Source organism: Podarcis melisellensis (genome assembly GCF_964234715.1).
Source record: "Podarcis melisellensis genome assembly, chromosome: 1".
Lineage (NCBI taxonomy): Eukaryota > Metazoa > Chordata > Lepidosauria > Squamata > Lacertidae > Podarcis > Podarcis melisellensis.
The window spans coordinates 119,517,530-119,538,139 of NC_138528.1; the positions used below are offsets into that span (position 1 = coordinate 119,517,530).

Here is a 20,610-nt window from a genome sequence, read left to right on the forward strand (position 1 = left end):
CTCCAAAAATGAAGGGGAAATGTGTGTGCATCCTATGGGGCAAATGCAGGGTTTCGCCGAAGCCTGGAGAGCGAGAGGGGTCGGTGCGCACCGACCCCTCTTGCTCTCCAGGCTGCGGGAAGCTATCCACAAGCCTTGGGAGCCCGGCGGGAGTTCCCGCCGGGCTCCCAAGGCTTGCGGGCAGCAGCCTGCAGCCCGATGCACGGGGCGCACTCCAGAGCGCACCCCGTGCTTCGCGCAGATGTCCGCAAGCCTGTTCTGGGGGCTGGTGTCGGGGGAAGCTCAGGCTTCCCCCGCCCCCAGCCCCACAAGCTCCGGGAGCGATGGCGAGGTTGAGCGCAACCTCGCCTTTGCTCCCAGACCCCCAGACCCAAGGCTAAAAACGAAGCCAGGACAGCTAGCGGGATCCATCCCGCTCGCTGTCATGGCTTCTTTGCTCTTTGGGGCTCGGGGGAAAAATAATTTCCCCCCCCAAAAATAAGTGCACCCTATGGGCCGGTGCGCCCTATAGGGCGAAAAATACGGTACTTTGTAACACTTCAAGAGAGAGAGAGAGAGAGGTTGTATTATAATGTCATGTACCTCAGAAGTGCAACAGCTTAGCTCCCGAACATTTTGGCTCCCGAACGATCGAAACCCGGAAGTGACTGTTCTGGTTTGCGAACTATTTTTGGAAGCCGAACATCCGACGGGGCTTCCATGGCTTCTGATTGGCTGCAGGAGCTTCCTGCACCCAATTGGAAGCCGTGCTTTGGTTTTTGAATATTTTGGAAGTCGAACGGACTTCCGGAACGGATTCCATTTGTCTTCGAAGGTACGACTGTATAGTTTGGCCAAACAACGTTATTATGAGATAAGTGTTAATTGACTAGTGTCCACTTCATCAGATGGCATCAAGTATTATCCTCAGGGATGAACAACATTTGATGCAGACTATATTATATATATGTAGGTAGGTAGGTAGGTATATGCATACATTCTATCCTGGAAAACACACCTAACATGCTCTTGTTTTTATTGTTTTTATTTATTTATTTGAAAATATTTAAATACTGCTATTTCACCTCAAAAAATATTAAAGCGGTTTACAAAAGTAAAAAAAAAGAGAGAACCATTCAATAAATAAAGTTGTCTGTTTAGTCGTGTCCGACTCTTCGTGACCCCATGGACCAGAGCACACCAGGCACTCCTGTCTTCCACTGCCTGCCACAGTTTGGTCAGACTCACGTTGGTAGCTTTGAGAACACTGTCCAACCATCTCGTCCTCTGTCGTCCCCTTCTCCTTGTGCCCTCCATCTTTCCCAACATCAGGGTCTTTTCCAGGGAGTCTTCTCTTCTCATGAGGTGGCCAAAGTATTGGAGCCTCAGCTTCAGGATCTGTCCTTCCAGTGAGCACTCAGGGCTGATTTCCTTCAGAATGGAGAGGTTTGATCTTCTTGCAGTCCATGGGACTCTCAAGAGTCTCCTCCAGCACCATAATAAATAAAGTAGAACCATAAAATAGAACATAAGAAGAAGCTGCTGGATCAGGCCCAAGGCCCATGTATCACATCATCCATTTTCTGCTTGTGATAGTGACTTGTCTTGTCTGAGCACCTATCTTGGAAGATGTAGTAATGACCCATGCAAGCATTAAAAGTTTTATAGCTGGTTTGGATGATGATGCCTCATTTTAATAATCTGGGTTATGAACCAGCCTTTTTCCTGTGCATGCATCTCCCTCTTTCCAGCAGCAATTAAACCAGGAAGCCTCTAATGAATAATGATTTATCATTTCAACCTTCTGGGAAACTTTGTTTTCCAGCTGTTGAGCAAGACAGGATCTTAAAAATCCACTTCAAACCATAGTTTAATATCCTGGCTTGGTCCAGTGCTCGATACGCATAGTTTTCCTGATTCAGATTAAACAGGAAGCTATGGTCAGCTGAAGACCTCATGGTTTGCTTGCTCATATAGCGAAGAAAGGATCCGTGGGGCTTGTGTCACTTCACTGCTTGTTAAACTGAGATACGATTGTCTGGCTTTAGTCATTAACATAATTATGGGCTCACACGCTGTGAATCTGTGTGTATTTCTAGCCCTCTAACTTCTTTTGGGTAGGCTGTTTTTAAGGGAAATTTTGACTTCTTTCTGATGAGTAAAAAGTGATAAGTTGTCTACCTGTAGTACTCCTGAATCAAGCACCCAGTACGAAGCGTGATTAGCAAATGGTCTTCAGGCATATATATAAATCCTGTCGTGCATAGAATAGGTGCGTATCTTATTAAATCCCAGAAGGTAGTCCCATTGCAAAAATCTGCTTGCAGGACAGAGATTTGGATAGGGCTCATATTTGGAAAAATATGCTGCCAGGCTTCCATGTGTTGCCATTGTCACTCTTTCCTATCTTTGTTTTGTAGGATAACAGCTTTGAACAGTTCATTATTAACTACTGCAACGAGAAGCTGCAGCAGATCTTCATTGAGCTTACCCTGAAGGAAGAGCAAGAAGAGTACATACGAGAGGTAAAACCTGTTTGTTTCCTTGTGTACCTATCTGCCTCTGTGCACCTACAATCCTTGTCCTTGTTGCTGTTTGCCTTAATAGCTTTTAACATGTTTTTCCTTGATGGTTGCAATGACCTTGTCAGGTACAAAACAGAACTACCATGTTGATGTTCTATTTGTGAGGCATTAGTAGTAGCCCTGAAACCAGATAGACAGTTGAAAGGACACTGATTTAAGGTGAAGTCTTTACTCCAGGTGGTATCCTTTTGACACAAAATGGTTTTGTGGAGTGGGCGATGGCATCCAAAGTTGGCAGGTAGAGAGGAGATTCACTGGGCTCGACTCTACCCACGGCTATTTTTCTGCTAGAACTTGCCGAAACTCAGTTCTGGCGCCTCTCAGGTGGGTGCCATTGTCCTTATAAGAGAACAAGGGAAACATTCATGGTACCTCTTTTTCTAGAAAAATAGCACTGACACTAATCCGCATTTTCTTCCCCACTTTTCTTCCTGACTTTCCCCAGGCTCCTTACACTTCTCCACAATATTTAGACAGTCTACTAGAATCCAGTAACCAAAGTCAAATTTATGCTTATACACTGGTACCTTGTTTTGTGACGGGGATCCGTTCAGCCGCTAGCTGAAAAGGATGCAGGGCAAAGCACCATGTCTGTGCCGTGTCTGTAGATATATTCTGTATATAATTATATTCCATATATAGAATATAGGCACTATATTCTACTAGATTTATTTTTTTAAAGAAAAGAACACATTCTAAATCTGATTTGCTTAAAATCCCAAGGTCGTAAGCGCCTTCATTTACATGTTATAGACTACAGTGGTACCTCGGGTTAAGTACTTAAGTCGTTCTGGATGTCTGTTCTTAACCTGAAACTGTTTGTAACCTGAAGCACCACTTTAGATAATGGGGCCTCCTGCTGCCGCCGGGCTGCCAGAGCACGATTTCTGTTCTCATCCTGAAGCAAAGTTCCTAACCCAAGGTACTATTTCTGGGTTACCAGAGTCTGTAACCTGAAGCGTATGTAACCCGAGGTACCACTGTAATCTAAATACCTCACAGCTGCATTTATTTAACACTACAATTCTGATGGCAAGTTGGCAGGTGAAAGTACCAAAGTTAAATTTCAGACATTTGGCCACACAATGATTTTGGTGTATGAACCTATAGCCCTGTTCACAAGTTACTTGTAGGGCATACCTGTACAGTGGTACCTCTGGTTACGAACTTTGTTCTGGAGGTCCATTCTTAACCTGAAACCGTTCTTAACCTGAGGTACCACTTTAGCTAATGGGGCAATTTCTGTTCTCATCCTGAGGCAAAGTTCTTAACCCGAGGTACTGCTTCCTGGTTAGTGGAGTCTGTAACCCGAAGTGTTTGTAACCTGAGGTGTTTGTAACCCGAGGTACCACTGTATTTACTTTGGAGAAGGGCTCTGCTTTTAGCTTCGCCCCCCAGTGTTACATCTTCCTCGGACAACCATGGATTGGCCACTTTTGTATGTAAAGCAACTACAGTAACTGGTTTGCACAACTGAAACCCTTTTCAACAATTGTGCACAGACGTAGGGTAGAGACAAAACCTCAGATATATTGGGGAGGTGAAAGCTGCATTTATATTGCCATATGCACCTGGGTGGCGCTAAGCATCACTTCAGATTTGGTTTGTGACGTACTTTCAAAAATGGTTAACCACCACCAAAGTGGACTGTATAGCCTATGCTGACCGTGTTATTTCAGCTTGTCATCTCTGCCTCAGGAAGAAGGCTGAAGGCAGGGAAAAAACACAGCAGCAGTTCTTGAGATGAAATTGTCAATTTCCTTAGAAACGCTCCCAAGATGCACAAAAACATTATTGACCCAAAGCTTTGCACTAAAAGGGCTTTGGCTCTGTTTCAGTTAAGTGCATGGGAAATTGACACAGATTGGGGAATGGAATGGAAAGCAAACCTGGCAGCCGCTCAAGGACGCTCATCTTGCTCCAGCAACATTAGCAGCTTCTGAAGTTTTGACATAATGCTGAAGTCCTGATGATCACAAATTGCTGTGACGAGGAGAAGGGGATATAGCCCTTCATTTCCTTTAAAAACTGCAGACCCACCCCCACTCCATATCATAATAGATCAGCTCACTTTCATCAAAGGAGATTCATATATTGGTGGTCACTATCATCTTTGTATGATCCTGGCTCTGGGTGCCTGCCTTGTGGGGTTTCCCACTAGCCCATAATTCCTTGTAATTTAAAAGTGGGTGTCAAGCCTGTTTAAGGCCTGGGAGCTGAAAAGTGATTAAAGCACATATATCCTTAAGGTTTCCTTGTCTTCAGTGGCCTTATTAGGGTTCAGAGGAACTGGGGTATTGTGCTAGGAATAAAAGAAGGCAAGCCCCTAGCTTACTAAAATATGCTCTGGTTGGAATGGGTGAAATTTCAGCAGACTGCCTTCCTGCCATGGTTATCTTCTTCAATTTCTGTGTTTTGTTTCTATAGGGTATTGAGTGGACGCACATTGAATACTTCAACAATGCTGTAATTTGCGACCTAATAGAAAATGTAAGTCATAACTATAGAAAAATGAAATTTTCTGGAATGTTCTCATTCTTTTGATTTGATGGCTGCCACACGGGAACAGGCCGTTTCTGTGGTGGCTCCCCGACTGTGGAATGCTCTCCTCAGGGAGGGATGCCGGCCATCTTCATTACGTATCTTTAGGCACCAGGCAAAAACATGCCTCTTCTCCCAGGCCTTTGCCTAACTTTAACCATCTATGGCGTTTAAAACTGGGGGTGAGGTATTGTTTTTGTGTGTTATTATGGTATCATCGCTGTCAGCGTTTCCCTTTTTTTAAGGGAAATTCCCTTATTCCGAATAGGATTCCTCGCAAGAAAAGGGAAAAGTTGACAGCTGTGTATGGTGTGCAATTTTTGTGTTTTTATATTGTGAACCTCCCTGTGATCATCGGATGAAGGGTGCTGTAAAAATTTAAATAATAATGATAATGATTTATTTAGTTCTGAAGAATGTATTGTGGCATAGTGCTTTAAGGAGTAAGGAATTATCACTGTATATAGTGTTGTTTGCCCACCTTCCCCTAACCTGGTGTCTTTCAGATGAGATTTTTTGACTGCAGTGCCAGCAGCCTCTGCTGGCATTGCCAATAGTCAGGGATGATGGGTACAAGATCTGGAGGGCATTAGCCTGGAGAAGCTTGTAGCAAAGCATTCTGAAGGGTGAAATTGAGCAAAATATTCATATTTTTTTTAAAAGCATTTTTCTCCCTCCCATTATAAACAACAACAACAACAAAACCCTGCTCTCAGAGCACCTTACAAGTGTCAGTGAGAAGACATTCCCTTCCCTCAGGTTTATAATCTAAAAGACATAGCACAAAAGGAAAAGGGATTGGGGGAAGAGGAGGAAAAAAAGAATGTGCAGCAACCATTTCTTAGTTGCAGAGTTTGTAGAATCACCAGCCAGAATGGAAAGACTTCAAGGAGTGGAGGAGCTCTCTCCTACCCTGATGGAATGGCTGCTGTAGATGGCGATTAAGGGGAGCAGGCTGATGGAGACATCGTCCAATGTCCATGTCTCATAAACTGCCCCGTGTATTGCAGCAGCAGCAGTAATAATAATAATAATAATAATAATAATAATAATAATAATAATTATTATTATTATTTTACTATTTGTATTCCACCCACCTGACTGGATTGCCCAGATGAAAGTAACATTGTTCTTGAGGATTAGGCGGCAAGCTTTTTAAAAAGGTTTCTTTTCCCAATAAATAACATTTCTCTTTTGAATGCTAAATGGAACACTTTGCGTCTTTCAGTGTATGTTTCAAATACAGCATGTACTTGCAGACAGCAGCTCCTCTTGACTACCCACACTTTTAAGTCTCATTAGTTCCTTGACAACAGTGAAATCTGGAGCAGTTCTTTAGCCAGCATCACCAGACAGAGAAAATGAGACAGAGAGATCAGCGTCTTCCTTCAACTGTCTCGCTTTGGATCATAGCTGAGCTTTGTATCGGAAATTCAAATTGCAAGGAGTTGAGAAGGAACAGTTGAAATAAAAGGCATGGATTTTAAAATGGAAAAGAATAGGTGTGCTACCAGTGAATGATACACGCTTAGAAATTTGCAGCTAAGAGACACTATCCTATTCTGCATCTCATCAGGAAGAGGAGGAAGAGATTCATCTGCTCAGTGATGCAGTTGCCAAGCACCTTTCTACTCCTCTCTGATCTCAGGGGAATAGGGCATTAGAAGGGGTTTTCTCATAGCTGGCAAGTGTCCCTTATTTGAAGGGACAGTCCCTTATTCCAGCACCATGTCCCGCTGCTGTCCCTTATTGATAGATGTCCCTTAAATGTCCCTTAAATTATGTCCCTTAAATTTCAAAGGAAGCAGCTCCTCTCCCTCTCTCCCTGCCAGCCAGGGAGGAGGGAGGCTCCAACTGTGTTGCTTGGCTGTGTTGCTCACCCAATAAGAACGACTGGGGGGGTGGAGCTTGCATGCCGTGTGTGTGGCTAGTTAATGCAAGCTGAGGAGGTTTTTGAATGCTGGACCCCATTTTGTTGCATGTGCTGCTGCAAACTTTGCAGTGCAAAGCCAGGCTGGGGAGCCATCTTAAGTTGAGGCTGCATAGGCCTTGTGGTGCATTTGATTCAGATTCTATTCAGTTGAGCCTCTGGTTACAAAGTTGGTTGGACAGTGTTCTCGAAGCTACCAGCATGAGTTTGAGGAGAGGAAGACTGGAGTGCCTGGAACAGGTGAGGCTGCAGGTCCCTTATTTTGGCTGCTGGTCCCTTATTTTCAAGGCCGCTGATCCCTTATTTTCAAATCTGTAAGTTGACAGCTATGGGTTTCCTCCAAGCAAAAGGGCGCAAATTCCACCTTGAATTTTGTGACATCTCTTGGGCCTCAGTGTCTGGAGACCGGAAGAATGGGAAAGTACATCATCATCATCAGACCTTTTATTGGCATCACATACAAACATCCAAAACAAATCAATACAGAATTACCACTTCCCCAGTGGCACACAAGATTTGCTAAAAGAAAGGAGGCAGAGCAGTCTCTCGTCACATCTCTAGGTCTCCAGGGAGATCAGACGTCTGCAATGTATTTCGACGACAAAAAACCAAATAGAGATATTTAGCCACTAACTTGGTGAGCTCCTGATCATTCGAATGGGGAAGTACCTAGGAAGTAACAAACAGGTTCGAGCCCTATGTTGGGTGAAAGATTCCTGAATTGCAAGGGGTTGGACTAGATGACCCTTGGGGTCCCTTCCAACTCTACAATGTTATAAAACAACACCCTGGTAAAGTTGGAGAAATATGTAGCCTTTTTTTGGAAACCGCTGTACATAAATGTTGTTAAATAAATCAATAAAATTTGGACATGTCCAGGTAAATCCTAGTTTGAAGTTTTAGCTGTGCTCAGCATACCGAGTTAATCTAATCTGAATAAATGCCTTTTAACATGGTAAGGACTGTGTATGGCAGACGTACACGCAGGCTTTCAACTCTGCATTCTGACTCGAAATTTGACTTGCTAATTATCTGCTTTAGTTTGGCATTTATTTACTGTGAACCTTAAGGGATACATAGAATATTTATGCCCATCTCACACGGAATGAACCTTATTGTTGCACAACAGAATCAGAATGGAATTCTAGCCATGCTGGATGAAGAATGCTTGCGGCCAGGAGCTGTTACGGACGACACGTTCTTAGAGAAGTTGAACCAGGTCTGCGCCACTCACCAGCACTTCGAGAGCAGGATGAGCAAATGTTCACGCTTCTTGAACGACACTTCCCTGCCCCACTGTTGCTTCAGAATCCAGCATTACGCTGGCAAGGTAATGCACGTTGTATGGTTTTATACACAAGGCTAGCATTCTAGCTTTGGGCAGCTTGAAAGCATGCTTGCCGTAGATGTCCCAAGGTGAGATAGTGAGCCGAAAAAAGAGATGCACAAATTACTGCAGATGCAGCCTTCCTTCATGTTTCCACTGCTGCCATCCCAGTCATGAAGAGATTAGCCAGAACACCGTTTAAAGTAGCTTCTCTCTTTTGTTTATGGTGCACACAACTGGGATCAGGAAGGGGCGTAAAGGTAAAGGGACCCCTGACCATTAGGTCCAGTCGTGGCAGACTCTGGGGTTGCGGCGCTCATCTCGCTTTATTGGCCGAGGCAGCCGGCATACAGCATGACTAAGCCGCTTCTGGCGAACCAGAGCAGCACACAGAAACGCTGTTTAGCTTCCTGCTGGAGCGGTACCTATTTATCTACTTGCACTTTGATGTGCTTTCGAACTGCTAGGTTGGCAGGAGCAGAGACCAAGCAACGGGAGCTCACCCCATCGCAGGGAATTGAACCGCCGACCTTCTGATCGGCAAGTCCTAGGCTCTGTGGTTTAACCCACAGCGCCACCTGCGTCCCTAGGAAGGGGTTTAAGGCAAGGGAAATTTGTGGTCTGTGTTAATATAGTTTACTTAACATGCAGCAGAGGAACCATCTAGGGGGGCCGAGAGGCCGAACAGCCCCCTCCCCGATTTTTTCAAGGAGGGGGCCTGACCCCATCAATATTTCGCAGCCTGCGACGGGCCTCACCGGGTCTACTCGCTGCTGCGGCAGGCCCTGTCAGTCCTTCCTGCGATTGTGGCGGGCCTCTCCGGGCCTAACCAGACTGTGGCAGGTCTTGTAGCTTCCTGTCACCATGTGATAACACATGTGTGCACTGGGCACCCTCAAAGTTGGGCGGGACCCAGTGCCTCTGGCATGCAGCATTAATATTTTGGAGGCATTAGCCGTTTGTTCTTGACTTTTGTTTCCCCCCCTCCCTTGGTTTGATTATCTCTTGTTCATTGAAACACTCTTGATTCGCATTGTTAGGTGATGTATCAGGTAGAAGGATTTGTCGACAAGAACAACGACCTGCTTTACCGCGACTTGTCCCAGGCCATGTGGAGGGCCAACCACTCCCTCATTAAAGCACTCTTTCCAGAAGGAAACCCGGCCAAGATTAACCTAAAGAGGCCCCCAACAGCAGGTTCGCAGTTCAAGGCTTCCGTGGCAACCTTGATGAAGAACTTGCAGACCAAAAATCCCAACTACATCAGGTAACCTTCAAGGAATCCAGTTCCCTGGCCTTGTAATGAGCATAATAAAAGAGTAACTCATTGCTACTGAAAATGCTGGAGCCACATGAAGCATTTGACCAACTCGAATGGGCTTTTTGTCTTTCTAAAACTTTTTGAAATTACTGTATCTGGGGGTGGAATTACATGTGCTATAACAAAACTTATTTAGTACTTAATGGGCAATAGTGAAAACCAGTGATTGGGGGGTGGGTTTGCTTTGAACTTTGTTCACGTATTAAACAGGGGTGTCTCTGGACTACCCTATTTGTTTTATCTCCCAAGCTCTTCAACGTTTACATTGCAGGGGAATGATGGGGTTACAAGGTACACCATAGAAGGCAGAGAACATCTAAGTTCATTTGCTGATGACATTGTGATAATGCTGTAAGACCGATAGAGGTCTTACCAGATATAATTAAGGAGTTGGCATGGTATGGGGTGGTTGCAAGGTTAAAAGTTCATTATGAGAAGCCTGTAGTGTAAACATGGCTCCCAAATTGCAAGGCCAAGTGTGCTATGGGGATCCCGCCTTACGTTAAATCACTCTTGAGATCTGGGAGTTCAGATTCCAAAAGATCTAAGTAAACTTTGTGCCTTAAACTTATGCTCAGTGCTCAGAAGAATTAGGAAAGAAACAAAAAGCTGGGTAAGCTGAAAGTTGTCCCTTTTAGGCAGAATAGCAATAAAAATGTCAAACCTCCCCAAGCTGTTATTTATGTTTCAGGTGTTTCTCATTTTTAATTCCGGGAAAGGTTCTTTGAAAATCGCAAGCTTCCATTAATAAATTTATTTTCTGAGAATGAAAGGGCCAGGCTGCGTTGTGATTTACTATGCAGAAGGACAATCCATATGGCATGAGGAATTCCACGTTAACTTTTTTATATATAAAAAAACAAAGCTTGTCAGTAATGTCACTTAATTTATTTTATACTGGGTGATAAAGGCAAGGCCTTGTTGGGCATGGGATGGTCAGGATCAGAGACAGTCGCTCTGCAGGCACAACCTTTCCTTTTCAATAAACTCCCATACAATTGCAAAGCTTCGTAATGTGTTCACATGGTGCATGTTTTGCAGTCTAGAAAGCATGGCAATCCAAATTAATCCCAAATAGGTGCCCCTGGTACTGATATATTAAATCATTCACCTTTCTACAATGCAGACAGAGAGACACAGTTTCAGGGACTGAAAAGGAGAGAGACTGTACCAGTCTAAGGCCTTCTGTATAACACCTGTCCATTTACAGACGAGTAGTTGAGAGATTGATTAACCACGACTGAACTCAACTAGCTTAATGTCCATCCAAGTTGTTACTTTATTTCCAACAGGGAGATTTGGGAGCAAGGTACTAAAAGTCTCTCTCACAGTTTGTGGCATTGGTTTTGGGTTCAGCGGATGAACGGAGGGACCTGATTTCAGATATATATTCTGCAGCAGCAGAAGAGCAAAGGTGGAAAGCCGTAGGGTGATTTGAGTGGGAGTTAGAGGGGTGGAAATTCTACCTAATCAACGGGATAGCTTCTGGAAAATGAAGGTGCTGGGACTGGTTCCCCGTATGTCAGAGAGAATACATAAAAACCCACAGATCATATTAAAGCACAATGAGATTCATACACATGCTGTCTACGATGTCCCCAGACTGCTGGAAGGGTTATGGGTCAGTGGGGTACATGCATTCATCTGTGGTGGAAGTGCCCATATCTAGCAAGACTTTGGGATGAAGTACTCAAGGAGATCAACACTACTGTGGGGCAAACAGTTGTTAAAACACCAAAATCAATGCTATTTTCACCATTAGACTCTGAGGGAGGCGGTTGTAAGCTTGAACAGAATTACAAACCAGGAAGGTTAAAAATCACCTTTCCTTATAGACATGATTAGATTTATAACCTAATCAATAGACTAGTGATAGCACAACTGTGGAAGAGCAAAAGGACTCCTTCTTTTATATCTCTGGTGCAGTGAACGTTACAGAGAAGCTTACACATCAAATCCAGGTCATCAAGTGACAAGCAAAACAGGATGCCTTTTCGGGGCGTAGAATTAAGTAGTTTTATTTTGCATTCTAGTAAGACTGCGACAGTACAAGGCTCTGAGCCCCAGGGCTTCTTTGGCAGGAAGGAAAGGATACAAATTTAATTAGTAAATAGGGACACTTGCAATTCGATATGCAGCTATTTGGAAAAATAATGAGCCAAGTGTCTCTGGAATTACCATAAGTTAATGTTTATAATGTCTTAAGATCCATTGTCTGATGAATATGATAAGCGTGATTTTCTTCTATATTTAATCCATAATGGGAGAGAAGATTATGTTACCTGTTTTAGTCATTTATTGTTGTTTCTGTCTGAGACGTGCAAATGATTGCAGTCAATTGCATGTTAAACCAACTGAGTGGAAAAGAAATAGTTGTGCTTGTGTAGCAGAAATTATTGAGCAATACCTTAATGAGAGTTCTTTTTCATGCAGATGCATTAAGCCCAATGACAAAAAAGCAGCACATATCTTCAACGAGGCTCTAGTTTGTCATCAGGTCCGGTATTTGGGTCTGCTGGAAAACGTTCGTGTCAGAAGGGCAGGATATGCGTTCAGGCAACCTTACGAGCCTTGTCTAGAAAGATATAAAATGCTTTGTAAACAGACATGGCCACACTGGAGAGGTCCTGCCAGGTAAGTGTCGTTAACTAATTAGTGCAGGTGTATTGGTGTGGCACTGTGGTGTAAACCACTGAGCGTCTTGGGCTTGCCGATCAGAAGGTCGGCGGTTTGAATCCCCGCAACGGGGTGAGCTCCTGTTGCTCAGTCCCTGCTCCTGCCAACCTAGCAGTTCGAAAGCACGTCAGAGTGCAAGTAGATAAATAGGTACCGCTCTGGCAGGAAGGTAAACGGTGTTTCCGTGGCCTGCTCTGGTTTCGCCAGAAACAGCTTAGACATGCTGGCCACATGACCTGGAAAAACTGTCTGCGGACAAACGCCGGCTCCCTCAACCAGCAAAACAAGATGAGTGTCGCAACCCCACAGTCGTTCGCGACTGGACTTACCGTATTTTTCGCTCTATAGGACACACCAGATGATAGGATGCACTTAGTTTGGGGGGGGGGGAAGAAACAAGAAAAATAAATTCTGAATCCCAGAAGCCAGAACAGCAAGAGGGATCTGGCTTCTGGATAGCCTCTTGCTGTTCTGGCTTCTGGGATAGCTGGTCTAGCTTTGCGCGAAACCTCCACAGGGTGCGGGGAGCCTTCATCCCCATGCCCTGCGGAGGCTTCTGGGACAGCCCTTGAAGCCTCCGCAGGGCAGCAGGATGAAGGCACCCCGCTGCCCTGCGGAGGCTTTGCCCCGCTAACCTCAAAGCTAGAATAGCGAGAGGGAGCGTTGCACAGCGCTCCCTCTCCCTGTTCTGGCTTCTGGTTTAGCCGAGCAGCCTGCTTTCGCTCCATAAGACGCACACACATTTCCCCTTACTTTTTAGGAGAGAAAAAGTGTGTCTTAGAGAGCGAAAAATACGGTAACTGTCAGGGGGTCCTTTAGCTTTTTATTGGTGTTTATTTGGCCCAGCACCAATTGCTTAACATGCCTATGGGATTGCATGCTCTTTCCAGAAAAAAAAATCCGACCTCTTAAGCCACACCCTATTAACTTCCCTGCTCTTTGCCCTTCCTGGATTTCAAAATGCTCTCAGGGAGCGAAACATGGTGCCAAAATTTTGCATGTTGCTACAAAGGTTCTTCATATGAGTTGAAGGTATGCAAAACTGTGGCCTCTGCACCTGATTCTTGAGATTATCTTGCACATCATCTGTATGGCGCAGAGCCAGTTACAAAACTATCCTGTGGAGATGCGATCCCAAGGAAATCATATTCAGTAAAAGACATACAAGGATTGATTGAAGAACTACTGTATTGTTTCTATCAAAGCTCCTCTCACCTTTTTATCTGCATACCTTCCCTATTTTAAATTGCAGATTTATTTTGTCTTGTGGCAACCCTAATTAAAATTAAACATGGATTAACCTTTCAATTTCGGGTTCGTGTCTCTTTCATATGTTTTCCCCACAATTCCACTCCATTTTGCTTCAAACTGCATGTTCTATAAATTAAATACATATTTTGCTACATTTAAATTGCCAAGAACTGTGAAATATGTTTGGAGAGCTTAAGTTCGATTTGTACATAAGTTTGGGAGGTGGGGTTTAGGACATTTCCGCTACAAATTCATAAAGAGGTACCTTGGTTCTCAAACTTAATCGGTTCCAGAAGTCCGTTCCAAAACCAAAGCGTTCCAAAACCAAGGCGTGCTTTCCTAAAGAAAGTAATGCAAAATGGATTAATCCGTTCCAGGCTTTTAAAAACAACCCCTAAAAAAGCAATTTAACATGAATTTTACTATCGAGACCATTGCTCCATAAAATGAAAGCAATAATCAATGTACTATACTATAAAACAAATAAGGCAGTATTGTAGATGATAAAAAATAAAATTATTATTTTTTCCTTACCTGCACTGATTATAGTCATTGTTTGGATGGGGGGGCTTCTATCCATTTCCCCAGTCACACAATCAATCAATCAATCAATAGCTGAACTGGGTTCCACACAGTCACAAAAACAAATTAACAAAAAAAGCCTCAAAAACAAAACTGCAAAATAAATAGCAAAATCAAAAGCACCAAACTTAATATGTTCCAGAAGTCTGTTCGACTTCTGAAATGTTCGAAAACCTGGGTGAGGCTTCTGATTGGTGCACGCGCCCTGGAAACAACAGCAGACAACCGCATCGGATGTTTAGCTTCGAAAAATGTTTGAAAAGTAGAACGCTTACTGCCAGGTTTTCGGCGTTTGGGAATCAAGGCGTTTGAGTACCAAGGTACCACTGTACCTCTGTTTAAAACATTTCTTTGCCTATTTCACAATCTGGCTGGAACTTTCTAATCCTTAATGACTTTATCAGAGCAGACATTTGTTATTTTGTATACCATTTTCACATCTGAAGCGCAAGTGTTTGCAAACAGAATAGGTAACAATTACTGTTTTTTCCAGTGCCTATGCTAAAGCAGAGTTTTCCCTTTAATAATATGCTTATTGTATTCTCAGCCTGTGTAAGAGGTGCTACTTTTGAGAGAGAGGAGTAAATCACTTCCATTTGTTTTCTGTTGTAGAGCTGGTGTAGAGGTATTGTTCAGTGAGCTGGAAGTCCCTGAAGAAGAATATTCCTTGGGAAGATCAAAAATATTCATCCGCAACCCAAGAACAGTATGTGAACCAATTTTTCTTCCATTACGGCAAAGGCAGCTCAAGTACATTTGTCTCTTTCTTCCTGCTCCTCCTCTTTCTTTACAAGATATCAAGAGTTTTAAGGCCAAATTCAGGTTGTTAGGTGATGGAGGGCTAAAGCTTAGGTTTTGGAAAGAAGAGGGAAATAAATTTAATCCAACATATTTTTTGACTTGTCACTGTGACATGCCATCTAACAATTGTATCACACATTCCTCAAAAAGTTGGTTTTGTGTGGGCCTCACAGCTTGTTAAAGTTCGTTTGTTGCATTCCACCTTCGCTCCCTAGCTGTATTTTGACATCACAACAACTCTTTGTCCCAGGTAAATGACAGAATAGGAAGGACAAGATGACAACATTTGCAGTTTATGAACCGACTGCTTACAGACATAGATTTTGTTTGGATAAATGTGACAACACTTGGAATGTAGTAGGCTGTTAAAATCTACATATGTATTAGGATAATAACACTGTATCAATTTATATAAGAATCTATGGGAAAATATTACATTGCATTTTTGTATATACATATTTCTTATACACAACTCTGCTCTTTTTTTAACCTAACTTTCCCCCTCTTTATCACTTTATTTCTTTATAATTGAAATTCTTTCAATAAAATATGAGTATTAATTTTTTTTTAAGTACAGTCATACCTCGGGTTAAATATGCTTCGAGTTGAGTGCGTTCGAGTTGCCGTTTGCACATGCGCAGACGCTTAAAATGACGTCACGCGCATGCGCAGAAGCGGTGAAAAGCGACACGCGTGTGTGCAGACGTGCCATCGCTAGTTACGTTTACCTCTAGATGCGAACGGGGCTCTGGAACGGATCCCATTCGTATCTAGAGGTACCACTGTATAGGAATGGATTGTTCCTAGTTTGAATTGCAGCTGGGGGATGCCCTTTCTGAATGCATTCTCATGTAAAACTCCTTGCTGGCAAAAAGCCAATACATCAGTGAGAGGTTCAAGCTTGCTCTCTGCAGAATTAGTTTTCCTCATGAGGATTTTTGTTTTTAAGCATAGGGGGCATTTGAAACATAATCTCCACCCACATTGTCAAATGGTCCAGCCCGTTGTACCACCTCTGGTCTCTGATACCTCGCTGCCACCTCATTCTGCTGCGTGCGTGTGCAAAATCTAAAATATCTTAGGTGTCAAACATTTTACTCTTCCTTCTTGTTAAGTTGTGGGTGAACATATCAGACGACACAGCGATTCTTCAAACAGCTCTTGTTTATTCAGAGGCCAGAACAGAACTGAGCTGAAGGGCTCAGTCATCCTGCTTATATAGAGCTCCAGTACAACGTTACTGTAGCAACTTTCTAAAACTATCCAATCACTGAACGTCACTTTCCATCCTTCATTTGCATAACTATCTACAGTATCCCCCTGCTGGCCCAGGGTGAGAACTTCAGTACATAACACTTCTCGTTTCTCCTTCCTGCCCCAACCCCTCCCCCCCCATAGCTCTTCAAATTAGAAGATCTAAGAAAACAGCGACTTGAGGATTTGGCTACCCTGATCCAGAAGATCTACAGGGGCTGGAAGTGTCGCACACGTTTTCTTCTCATGAAAAGGAGTCAGATTGTGATTGCTGCTTGGTACAGGAGATACGCAGTAAGAAAATATTATATGTGGGGCTTTTTTAATCCTGTCCCTTCTCAAGAGTTCAGTGCAGTTAGCAATATTAGCAAAAAATAAAAATAAAAATGGTGACATCTGTAGTTAAACTACAGTACCCAGTGAATTTTTTTTTTTTAATGGCTGTAAACTCAGAACTGTGCCCTGCTTTTGTAGTGAGTATTCTTGGATGTTGGTAAGTCTTGCCACAGCTTTGTAATCTTAAAGCAATTAGTTGAGGGATGCGTCTTAGAGTACCCTTGATTGGTCTCAACGTGCACTTTTAATTCAGCTTGAAAAGCCACAGAAACAGCAGTAGAGCTCTTGGACCCAAAGCAGACGTAGTATAGTTTGCTGCCTTAATCCTGATTCAGGTTCCAAATGCCCAGTGAAACCATGTTTTTTGTCCTTCGCTTGGCTAAAATATGCCTCCAGGTGACATGTATCAGGAGATGCCTTGTGAGCCGCAAGGCTGAGTTGATCAGAAACTGTCTTTAACCAGGTTTTGCTCATTGCCGACGTAACACTTAACCATTGTCAATACAGCCATGGTTTGCAAGCCTTCTCCAAACCATGGTTTCAGGTGCTGGTTAGTGGTCAATTATTGACCATGGTTTAGTTATTTAGACACAATGCCTATTCACAGTTCAGCGCGTTGCTCTTAGATCACTCACCGGGGCAGTCCCTACATAGCATGCATCCCTAATAGAACCAGTACGAAGTGTGTGTGTGACAAGCTGAGTATATTTCAGTTATGTAAAACTCTGACTCATTCTTCTTTAAATTTTCAATGCAGCAACAAAAAAAGTACCAGCAGATCAAGAGTTCTGCCATCGTGGTGCAGTCTTATATCAGAGGATGGAAGGTGAGAAAAAGTCAGTTCAGCCCCTTGGGTTGTACCTACGTCATCCACGACCAGCTGCTGCCTTTCCGTGGTAAAGAAAAGGGGTACATGTGTTTCATTCGTGTATTTGGACTCCTAGGTTGACGCAGAGGCAGTGCAGGGAAATAAAAGTGTTAAACCCTCGCTTGTTCACTTATTCTTACCTGCGAATCACACCCTGCCGTTGGAAAACCTTGTTGTTGTTTTTAAAAAGGATGTAATTAATGGATTTACTGCTTTTCGGTGTAGAAGCAGCGGCTGGGGTTCAGAAAGGCAAGCTGGACATGCCAGATGTAGGTCCAACCATAATGTTCTTTAAAAAGAAGTAGGACTGCTTAGAATGTGCTGAAAGAATCGAAAATAAAAACCCAGTCAAGCAAAATGTGGTTTACCAGAATGTTGTTTGGATTACTCTTAAAATGATATGCTATCCCCCCCCCCCCCCGGTTTTGTTTTGTTAAACTTAAGCTTTCTCTAGAATCTGTTTTACGTGCGTTTGCTGATGCATTTTGATAACTTGAGTAGTTTTGGCTTAAAATCCCAAGCCACCAGTAGAATTAGATGGGCCTTGGAAATCTGGTTTAGGTGCCACTCCTACTCATGTATCAATAACTGATTGGAAGACCAGTGCTGTCTCCCGCTGCCCCAGGAGTTTTGCAACGCTGCCTGCTTTAGTGTCCTGAGGCCTACATTGTGGAAGACACTGGGCAGTACTAGATTGCACCAGAAAGGCATAATAATAATAATAATAATAATAATAATAATAATAATAATAATAGTGTCTAAAGGCCTAGTGTCCTGAGGCCTACATTGTGGAAGACACTGGGCAGTACTAGATTGCACCAGAAAGGCATAATAATAATAATAATAATAATAATAATAATAATAATAATAATAATAATATACCCCACCCATCTGTCTAGGTTTCCCCAGCCACTCTGCGCAGTCCCAACAGAATATAAAAAATGTGATGAAACATCAAACACTAAAAACTTCCCTAAACAGAGCTGCCTTCAGATGTCTTCTAAAAGTCAGATAGTTGTTTATTTCCTTGACATCTGATGGGAGGGCATTCCACAGGGTGGGCGCCACAACAGTAGTACCTCAGGTTAAGTACTTAATTCGTTCTGGAGGTCCTTTCTTAACCTGAAACTGTTCTTAACCTGAAGCACCACTTTAGCTAATGGGGCCTCCTGCTGCCTCGCCACTGGAGCATGATTTCTGTTCTCATCCTGAAGCAAAGTTCTTAACCTGAGGTAATATTTCTGGGTTAGCGGAGTCTGTAACCTGAAGCGTATGTAACCCGAGGTACCACTGTACTGAGAAGGCCCTCTGCCTGGTTCCCTGTAACCTCACTTCTCACAGTGTGTGAACTGCCAGGAGGCCCTTGGAGCTGGACCTCAGTGTCCAGGCTGAATGATGGGGGTGGAGACGCTCCTTGAGGTATACTGGACTGAGGTCATTTAGGGCTTTAAAGGTCAGCACCAACACTTTGAATTGTGCTCGGAAATGTACTGGGATGGAATAATTATGAAATGTTTGCCTTGTCTGGGAGTTTGAAGTGGGCAGGTGGGCATCAGATCGCTCTGTTATCTTTTGCACAGCTGTATTTTAAGCGCTAACTCTTCTTTGGCACGGGCTATTGCTGTTTCACAGGCTCGGAAGCTGCTCCGCGAACTCAAGCATCAGAAACGCTGTCAGGAAGCTGTTACAACTATTGCCGCTTACTGGCACGGAGCTCAGGTAAGAAAACACAAGCCGGCTTCTGTTTGTTTCCGAGCCAGCTACGTGGTGCAAAGGTTGCCTTTCGATGGAAAGAGTGGCAGAAATATTTTCAGCTGCTTACTTCACTTCACTTGAGTTTTCTGCACTCCCCTCACCCCACTCCAAACTGTGCTTTTCGGTCTAAAAATCCAGACACACATTTTTCATTTATTCTGTGTGAAAAGGCTTGCTTTCTGTCCATTGGGAAAACTGAAGCAAACTCTCTTCTTTTCTTTCCTTTGTCTCTATCAAAATTTCCCACATTTCATTTTCAAATGCACCGCAGGCGCGAAGGGAGCTGAGGCGGCTGAAGGAGGAGGCTAGGAATAAGCTTGCTATTGCTGTTATTTGGGCTTACTGGCTTGGATTAAAGGTACTACATGCAAGCGTCATGTGCCCCCTTCCCTTATCCCACTCACTTTTTTTTAAAAGCAAGAATTAATCATTTGTGCTGGCTTACTAAACAGGAGCATGCCACTGCTGATAGCCTTTCCTTTACATCTTTGCCCCACTTAACCTGAAAAAAAATCCATAAACTAAAAAAAAGTCAAGCATGCCCAGCTGTTTAGCACTAATTGCTCGTTAAGAAGCCATAAAGCATCTAGACTGAAAAAGGGGCTCTAAAATGTATTTAACTAAACTTGCATGTCTCGAAGCAAAGGCCCTTTTATTAGCATGCACATGCAGTAGTAATTTTATAGGTTCCCACGCTAAGAGTTGAGGCGGAAAAATGTTCTATTAATTAAATTCACAGAAGTGCACATAGGTTCTAACCCATGACCTAATATTTCACAATTTGTGAGAAAGTGTTGGGTTTTGTTTTGTTTTTAATCCCAACAGAATTCTATGATCTAAATTTCTAATTTTTTATAGAATAATAATAATAATTATTATTATTATTATTATTATTATTATTTATTTATACCCCACCCATCTGGTAGGGTTTCCCCAGCCACTCTGGACGGCTTCCAACAAAACACTAAAATACAATAACCTATTAAACATTAAAAGCTTCCCTAAACAGGGCTGCCTTCAAATGTCTTCTAAAAGTTTGGTAGTTATTTTTCTCTTTGACATCTGGTGGGAGGGCATTCCACAGGGCGGGCGCCACTACCGAGAAGGCCCTCTGCCTGGTTCCCTGTAACTTGGCTTCTCGCAGCGAGGGAACCGCCAGAAGCCCTCGGAGCTGGCAGAACGAAAACATGAGAATATATCAAATGTCAGTCCTACAGGTGTCAAAGGGCTCTTCAAGGTCCTCAATGTGGTCCATCGCACCTTACCCTTGGCGTTATTGAGCCATCTTCCAGTGGCCATCAAACCATATCTTTAGTTGTGCAAAGGGGCAAGCGTACTAATGGCTTGCTGCATGCCACCACATTGCGCTACCTGCAGGGTTTGGCAGCTCAGGGAGCGCTAATG

The 20,610-nt window shown here is 43.3% G+C and overlaps 1 protein-coding gene across 5 annotated transcripts in view; it reads left to right on the forward strand.

Annotated features, from left to right (window-relative positions):
• Window positions 1–20,610, forward strand: part of MYO1B (myosin IB) — a 160,258-nt gene that overhangs the window by 118,703 nt on the left and 20,945 nt on the right. For 3 of the 5 annotated variants that reach the window (XM_081908161.1, XM_081908159.1, XM_081908160.1), the window contains 10 exons: window positions 2,400–2,504; window positions 4,992–5,054; window positions 8,165–8,365; window positions 9,403–9,629; window positions 12,117–12,317; window positions 14,805–14,898; window positions 16,392–16,541; window positions 17,341–17,409; window positions 19,084–19,170; window positions 19,478–19,564. In XM_081908161.1, coding sequence (XP_081764287.1) covers window positions 2,400–2,504; window positions 4,992–5,054; window positions 8,165–8,365; window positions 9,403–9,629; window positions 12,117–12,317; window positions 14,805–14,898; window positions 16,392–16,541; window positions 17,341–17,409; window positions 19,084–19,170; window positions 19,478–19,564 — 1,284 coding nt within the window. The remainder of the gene's footprint in view (window positions 1–2,399; window positions 2,505–4,991; window positions 5,055–8,164; window positions 8,366–9,402; window positions 9,630–12,116; window positions 12,318–14,804; window positions 14,899–16,391; window positions 16,542–17,340; window positions 17,410–19,083; window positions 19,171–19,477; window positions 19,565–20,610) is intronic. The other 2 variants (XM_081908162.1, XM_081908163.1) reach the window with 1 other exon arrangement.